The sequence below is a fragment of the Salvia miltiorrhiza genome, chromosome 8, assembly GCF_028751815.1.
Source record: "Salvia miltiorrhiza cultivar Shanhuang (shh) chromosome 8, IMPLAD_Smil_shh, whole genome shotgun sequence".
NCBI classification, from domain to species: domain Eukaryota; kingdom Viridiplantae; phylum Streptophyta; class Magnoliopsida; order Lamiales; family Lamiaceae; genus Salvia; species Salvia miltiorrhiza.
The window spans coordinates 5,628,441-5,636,950 of record NC_080394.1 but is presented as its reverse complement, the minus strand read 5'-3'; the positions used below and the strand labels follow the sequence as shown (position 1 = coordinate 5,636,950).

General features: G+C 35.3%; 1 protein-coding gene across 4 annotated transcripts; it reads right to left on the bottom strand.

The window, feature by feature from the left end:
- Window positions 1-3,207: 3,207 nt before the first annotated feature.
- LOC131000344 (uncharacterized) lies at window positions 3,208-8,221 on the bottom strand. 4 transcript variants are annotated; one of them, XM_057926211.1, is made up of 13 exons: window positions 7,867-8,221; window positions 7,189-7,360; window positions 6,984-7,080; window positions 6,782-6,857; window positions 6,494-6,590; window positions 5,913-6,015; window positions 5,679-5,812; window positions 5,304-5,481; window positions 4,933-5,087; window positions 4,497-4,706; window positions 3,935-4,282; window positions 3,717-3,843; window positions 3,208-3,600 (listed from the first exon to the last, which is right to left on the bottom strand). In XM_057926211.1, exons 2-13 carry the CDS (start codon window positions 7,333-7,335, stop codon window positions 3,449-3,451), a joined length of 1,824 nt encoding a protein of 607 aa, XP_057782194.1. In that variant the 5' UTR covers window positions 7,336-7,360; window positions 7,867-8,221; the 3' UTR covers window positions 3,208-3,448. The 4 variants fall into 4 exon arrangements, with proteins under 4 accessions (XP_057782194.1, XP_057782195.1, XP_057782193.1 ...); XM_057926212.1 differs by having other exon boundaries at window positions 7,189-7,365; window positions 7,867-8,214; XM_057926210.1 differs by having other exon boundaries at window positions 7,189-7,352; window positions 7,867-8,195.
- Between the last annotated feature and the right edge of the window lie 289 nt (window positions 8,222-8,510).

Genomic DNA, 8,510 nt, shown 5'->3' with positions numbered 1-8,510 from the left:
AATGCTAAAGCTCAAGTTTTTTCCACCTCTATTTTAGCAATACACTTCCACTTCTACCCCAAAATATACTAATATATATAATTGTGGCTTTACTTGGAAGTGAAATTTCATTTTATTTTTTCCAAGTTGTTGTATTTCATTTTATTTAAGGAATTGGGTTCTTCACTTCCACACTAATCAACAAAACAATGATTCCCCACTGCCCAACAATGTGGTGTTAGTGAGAATAATCCAAAGATACCCATCTTACCCTGTCCCCATTTCTAAACCATGTGAAGAAAAGTTTTGAGTATTTATTTATATTTATTTATTTTTTTATTTGAATAATTTAGGTGTTCGAAATTTTTGAGTTCGACTAGTTACGGGAGATGACGCTTTTGGTTTGTGCGCGATAAATTTGGATACGATCATAGTTTTATAATATTACTCATTCAAATTTTGGATTTATTTATACGTGATTGTTTCTTTTATTTTGTTCGTACATCGTACATGTGAGACACTCTTTCAGTGTGAATGCAATGTAACATTTATATAAATATTATTCCGGAATTTATTTTAATGTTAATATGAGATCCATTTGATGACATGTGAAATCAATATATGGTTTATGTTAATTAGTGATAGTAATAATTCTTGAGAAATTGATAAATCACTTTTTCTTCGCCCACGGGAACCCAAAATCACCTAAAAAATATTGGAAGCTGAGCTCTATGAAAAAGAAACAAAAGAAGAGAAAATTAAATGAAAGGATGACATTTTTTGTTTGTAAATATGTAAAATATTATCATGAGATGTATTGCCAAATTACTCATTTTATTATTTCTTTAATGTTGGAACTAATAAAAATATAGCACCAATTATGTTCTGCTTTACCTGCGATCAATAATTAAGACATAAAGGGTTTCAAAAAATAAAATAAAATAAAATTAAGACATAAAGTAGAAATGCAAAAAAAAAAGAGTAAAAAATAAGATGATCCAATAATGAGAGAATATATTGATGCTTGCTGCGTAGAGTTTGGAATGCAAAAAAGAAAATAAAAGTGTGAAAAAAGAGTCACGTGCAGTCCAAAAGGTGCATCTGCAAATATGAGTGACCTGTAAGGAATCAAATGTACCCATCAATTCCACACTCAAAAACACACAAAAAGATAAATTCAATTCCTTCAATACCAAAAATACTTGCACACTTATTGCAAGCAATATATATATCCTTCTTCTATAACATTAAACTTAATTTCATAAGATTATATTGAGATGATCACTTATAAGTAGACACATAATCAGAGACGGATCTAGAGGCCGGGCAGCCTCAGCGGTCGCCCGGTCAATTTTTTTTTATTACCTATATATATATATATATATATGTATATATTTTGTTGAAATCTCGGCGGTCGCCCGATCTGTTTTCTTTACTAAAAATTCATTAAAAATATCCGATGAAATCTCGTCCGGTCCTAATTAAATTCTTAGATCAGTCCCTGCACATAATGTGAATTAGTAGAATGAAGTTTAAAATTTAATCTCAAGATACAATAGAAGAAGTTAAGCGTAGTTTAATTTGTATATACTCTTTATTTTATGTGTACTCGAATAATACTAAATCGCACTAACGTCATAGTTATTGCAATTCTCCAACATTTTCTGACAAATTTTTGAATTTATTTGAGACGCTAGATTTCATTTGAGCAAATATACCAGTGATGATGTGATAATATTGGAAGAATATATATTAATTTCAATTTCATATACTATTATATTTTATAAATGTGTGCGCAATAATGATACACGTCATAGTTTATGCGAATGTGGAAGAAAATCACGCCACTTCATTTTTCTAGTCATATCAATTATTCGATTTATAAAATATGGGTACAATTAAAATTCTGTTAAAGGTGATTAGTAGTATTTGTTTAGCAATTAATATATTAATTTTAAATTAGTAAAGCGATTAGCCAAGCAGGATGGGCATATGGATCGGAACAAATTAGTAGGTTCACATTAGACAAATTATAAATTTGGCATTAACCTCTCAAAAAAAAAATGGCATTAAATGTTTAATTAAACCGTACGAATAATAGCTGTATTATGTGATGAAATTAATGAATACAGCTGCCCCTTACTCTAACTCTTAACCCTACAACTCTATCAACCGTAGGTGTGGGTTTTAAGGCAATTCAGTGTGTGTTGTGCGTGTTTTTAATTCTCATATAAATATCATTACTGTGCAGACAGATAGTGGAAGAAATATGCTTTCACATCTAAGTTTCTTGAATTTAATTAAATACATAGTACTACTATTTTCTAAGAGGTTTTGAAAGTCTCCAATTTGAAGGATTCAATGGATTTTCTGACACGCTGATTTTATATTCTTATTCTTGGAGTTTTTCACTACATTGGATTTGGGCTTCAAAAACAACGACATTGAATTTGATGGAATATATATATTTGATTAAACATATATGTATATATGGAATATACAATTGATTAAAATCTGATTTCATAATTACGGTACCTACAGTTTAAGGTTTGTTTAATTGGATTAGCCTCGTAGAAACATGGGCAACCTTATAATTATTCGTTATAGATTCGTATTTGCAATTGATAATTTTTCAAAAAAAAAAAAACGACAATGTGTTATACGACAAGCTCGGTAATATGATTATGAATTAACTTATAATATATTAAAATTAATTCAAATTATTCCTATTAATGATCAGTGTATAATTTTTTTAAGTAACCTTTGCGCTAAATGGGCTTGCGTAATGTGTTATACGATCTGTTACTTATTTGAAAAATTATTTAAGCTTGAGCTTGAAGTGAGCCAGGCCAATTACACCTCTATCTAGAAAATATATTCTACAATTAATTTTTTCTATAATAATTGAGTTGGAAATGAAATATCATTAATTCTTTCTATACCTTTACTTTATGAACATTGGATATGGACACAATGAGTAAATATAAAAAGTTACTGATCGATATTTTCAAAATCACGCAGAAGTGTGTTTCAACAATTTATCTGTAGTCTATACTAATTTATAAAAACAAAATAGTTGCAAAAATTAACTTTCGTATTTCGAATCGTCGAAAGTAATTTTCACAAATAACCTTTTTTTTTTCCTGCATTTTCTTGGGAGAAAATTCTGCTGATTTCGGCGAAACCTTGCCAGACTTCTGCAGCACAGTTAGAAATTTCAAGGAGCCATTTTTCAATGTCAAATGCATCATTTCATCTATAAATAGTTAGACATTTCAAGCACGGTTCGCTCGAGAAATTCCTACCTCTCTCTCTATCTCTGAGATGTTTGGATTTTTCAAGAAATTCCTACCTTTCTCTCTGTCTCTGAGATGCTTGGATTTTTCAAAACTCCATGAACATGTCTCATCATTTCAAACAATCCCAAGAAAAGGAAAAGAGTAGGTAATGATAAATAAGAAAGAGATGATCAATGCCTGAAGTGCCTGACATTGGTGAAGGCAAGTGCAACTCCATACTTGTTGCAGCAATCGATCGCGTCGACGTCCCTGATGCTCCCCCCAGGCTCAGCAATAAAGCCAATCCCACTTTTACACGCTTCTTCAACAGCATCATTCCACGCTGTTACCGCCCAAAAACTCAACTTTAGCTATTGATTGATGCATCCTGATTTTACCCTAAATCCGACTCTATATTGCTTTTTCTATGTAGTATCTTAGAAGATGACAACAACTTACCGAATGGGAAGAAAGCATCGCTTGCCAATGCAGCTCCCTTGAGTTCGTCCCCTGCTTTCCTCATTGCTATTCTCAAACTCTCGAGACGGTTTGGCTGCCCACTCCCCATACCTAGCATACAATTATTCTGCAGAAAAAAATGAAACATTTTGGGTATTCAACACTTCAAGCACCACTGCACCAGTTTGTAACAGAAACTAAGAGTGCAAGAAGATAACCTTGGCGATAACAATAGCATTGCTCTTCACATGCTTGACACAAAGCCAGGCAAATTGCGCATCAAGAAGCTCGTTTTCAAGTGGAGCCTTTTCAGAAACAACATTGAAGTCGATATCTTCTGGAGTCAGATCATCTGCGTCCTGTGCTAACCACCCACCACCGACTTGTCTAAGGGACAGCTTTCCTTTGATATTTTTACTTGCCTCAAGGATTCTCAATGTTTTGGACTTCCCACGAAGTACTTCGAGCCCCTTCTTAGTATATTTAGGAGCAACGACAATCTCATAAAACATACGAGTTTCACCATCTGTTGGACTCCTAAACTCTCTAATATCTTTTGCAAGAGCCTGTCAAATACAGTGTGACACGTGAAAGTTGTTGGCTTCTCGTTCAAGAAGGCTTCAAATGAATAATGCAATTACAGAATTACGTATACTAAATTTAATTGCAGACAAGAAGACTTGAGAAATACTAGAGTTAGAGCTCTCGGCTCTAAAAAGTCAGTTAAAAAAAACAAGATGATAGAAAGAAAGCGATAGAAGATCTGGAAATAGATCATACCTCGTCAACTTCAACATTGAAGGCAACAATGCCACCAAAAGCACTAACGGGATCAGCTTTGACAGCCAGCCTATAAGCTTCAATGATATCATCACGAGATGCTACTCCACAGGGATTTGTGTGCTTCACAACCACACAGGTCGGCTTACTAAACTCACACACACAATTCCATGCTGCATCTGCGTCTAAATAGTTATTATATGACATTTCCTGCATGAAAGAGATACGCCAAAATTTTAAAAGCAATAACAGTTTTATTATAGTATCAAAAGCAGACTAAACAAAATGGCCTTTTGCATGCAGCTCCCACTGTCATAAATAATCACATTATTAAAGAATTCTTCTTTCTAATAGTTAAAGCTTTTAGATGACGCCATTTAACATTTGTACATATACAACACACGGAGTTACTATGGTCTATGGAGTTAACTTATACCTTACCATGGTGTTGAATAGAAGTTGCGATGCCACCAGCATTGACCTCTGCAAGAGACTTATCAATATAAAATGCAGCCTCCTGATGAGGGTTTTCACCATACCGAAGCGAACTCTTGAGGGACAAAGGTACAGTCAGGCTGGGAGGAAATTTATCTACAAAGAATTGAAGAAATTTATGGTCACAAAAGCACAAACTCGGACATCATCTAACCTTTTATATGCTTTGTTTTGGAGGAAAAGAAAATTATATTTGAAAAATGACAAATTTAGTGTATTTCAATAGAAGTTTATTTGGTGTATCAGATTTGAATATTGTTCCTTAGGAACTGGTAAATCCGATTTTAGTATCTATTGAAGAGTAGTTAGTACCTCCCCCAGTCTGCTTCCACAACCATTCTGAAACAGCAGCATCATACGAAGCAACATGCTGAAAAGCCTTCCAGGCTAGCCTTCTTCGGAATTGCTCGTCGTTCTGCCCTTCTTTGAGATACCCTAGGAGTTCAGGGTAATCACTGGAGTCAACTACAACCAAAACATCCTGATGATTCTGTCAATAAGAAAAAGGGAATTAGAAACAGGTATAAGAAACATGACCATGATTGTAAGACTAATGTGCTAATAACAAACATCGGTTTCTATTTTTCCTGTCAATTGGTCAGAGCACGACATGTTGAAGCATATTGCACTAGATCTTGAAATGGGCTAAAGTTATGCTGTGAACAAGAATAGTTAAGCCCGGAGAACCTTTGCGGCTGCTCTTATCATGGCAGGTCCACCAATATCAATGTTCTCAATTCCATCTTCAAAAGAAATCCCAGTAGAAGCGGAAACTTTGTCATAGAAGGGATATAAGTTCACAACTACTACATCAAATGTACCTACAGAGAAACGAGAAACAACTTATGAATATATGGTGAAAAGTTGAAATTACACAGCTTTTCAATAAAGACTTGACCACATAGAAAACTGCCAACTCACCGATTCCATGATTATTCAAGGCTTCCATGTGAGACTCTTGATCTCTTCTTGCAAGAATACCTCCATGAACATTAGGATGTAAAGTTTTTACACGGCCATCAAGCTGTAATGGATGAAGAAAAGTATAAGAGACAACAATGTTAGAACATATCAACATGACTGTCATGTTTCTGGGAATAGACAGCAGAAATGAGTTAACTAGTCAATTAAGCTCATCAAAGACAAGCTGGAAAACCAACATTGATATCTCTCTGAATAACCAGTTGATAATCGGCATGTTATAAATCACACATGAATTAAGGTGCTAAAACAAAGAGTACCCCGATAGCTATAGACACTGCATCAAGCTTTAGTACAGTCCCAAAAACAGTCAATGTATTAAGCACTTCACAACAGATAGGGAAAAACATGTATTGCATTCATCAATTATTGATTTATCTTCACCAGAAAATTGGATTTAGTTTGGCTTCCAGTTTTAAATGACAGGGGAAAGGCCTAATCTCTCTAATTATATGAGTTGCTTGAAGAACCTTGCAACGAAATGGAATCAATGTCTAATGAAGTAGGACAAAAACCCTTACCATTTCAGGGAATCGAGTTAGCTCCTCCACCTTGGTAACAGCCACACCAGCACCTTCTAAAGCCGATGTTGTTCCTCCCGTTGAAACAATTGTGAATCTTCATAAAATAAACAATTTAATTATTTATTTTCAAAAGTAGGTATGCATTAAAGCAAACCATTTGCATACAGTCAGGAGCCATATAATCTATAAATAGATGTCTTAATATTCCGACATAACTTTATACTCCCAGTTGTCCAACACTCGAAAATGAAACTTATAAATTGGACAAAACCATCAACACCTCACCCCAGTTCCTGTAGCCCAACACCAAGCAAAGATAAATCCTTCTTGTCTGACAGTGATATCAACGCCTGCTTCTTTCCTAAAACAGCAAAGTGGAATAAAATATGCTCATAAGTCAGAGAGAAAATATAACAAATAATTAAACAGATGGTGGTCAAATACTCTCTCTGTGTGTGGGGTGTGTATGTGTGTGCGCATAGATTACCAGAAAGTGTGGGCTTGGATTCCATCTTCGGAGTTGAAAGAGTTTCTGCCATCCCCTTAACTCGAAACGAATTTAAGTTATGTGAAGTGGTCGCAGACTACAACAACATTTCAACAAGGAAATGTTACGAAAAACCACCACAAATCCAAAAGAAAATACATTGATCGTAAACTCGTATGTAACTGAAAATAAAATAAGTAGGTACCAATTGGTGCGACGGAAAGGCAGCGATGGGGTGAAAAACCGAGGAGGATGTGCAGGCGACACTTTGCAGCTGGTGGCCTGCGCTGACAAGTGAGGAGGTGACGGTGGCGCTGGTAGAAACTGCGGAAGCGGTGCCTAAAGCCAGCATTTCTCTATGTTTATAATCTGTTGCACTACACTAATCATAAAACGTCACATGCTTTAACCATATGGATGGTGCCCCAATATGAGCTTTGATTCATGCATTGCCACTTTACAATCAATTTTGACAGCAAACTCAACTCTAACAATGAATCTCGCACAAACAGGTTTGGAATATTTTTAACCCTTTGATTTTTCACTAACGTAAATTCTCATTTACACTCATCAAAACTTTTCTAAACAGCAAAAACCTGAAACAAATTAGAGCAGTAAACGTTTGTATGTTTCTCTTCCTCCAAGAAAAAAAAGTTCGCAAATGGAGCTCGAGCTATAGCCAACTCCGAAACTAAATTTCCTTAGTAGAAAATTTCAAAAATGCAATACTTCGCATCCAAATTGGCTGCATAACGCGTGCAAATGAAATTCGATAATCGAGCAACTGAACTCAGTATAAACTAAAACATCAAAACTGCAGCATAACTCATCAATATTCCCCCAAAATAAAATAAAAAAGCTAAAAAAATATCAGCGTACTTACGTGAAATTTCTAGGCGAGGGCGGCGGCGCGGCGCAGTCGCGCACCACTGCTTGCAGCGCTAGGACGGAGGCTCCAAGGCGGGTCGTGCCCACGCGCGACCGTAGGAGGCGGGAAGCGGCGGTGCCGGTAATATCTCGCCGGACGGCCGAGTTAGTGAGAGAGAGCAAGGGGGAGAGAAATTGGATAGAGAGATGAGGGGGGTCGACGGCGAAGAGTTGCCGGATCTTAGGAAGGGAGAGGCGGCGGCGAAGAGGCCTGATTTTTGTTTTAGAGAGAGAACCGGTGACTGATAACTGAGAAGCGGGAGAGGGAAGAAGAGAAAAAAGAAAATTATAAAGAAAAAGAAAATAGAAAAAGATTTAATGGGTTGATACTTGATACATTGAGCTTGGTTATTTAATTAATTGGGCTTATTTATTTTTTATTGGTCCTCTTTTTTTCTTTTTTATCTCTTCAAATCAATTGAGGTTATTGAGCCCACTAATCCATTGACATATAAAAATAACGAGTCGTGTTAATTCAAATTTTTTGGCACGTATATATATCCATTAACGACTCACCGATAGCACTATTGCTCGTATAAGTTTTTTTTAATTAAAATCAAAATTTAACTAAAATAATCCAACATTATTTTTCAATGTTAT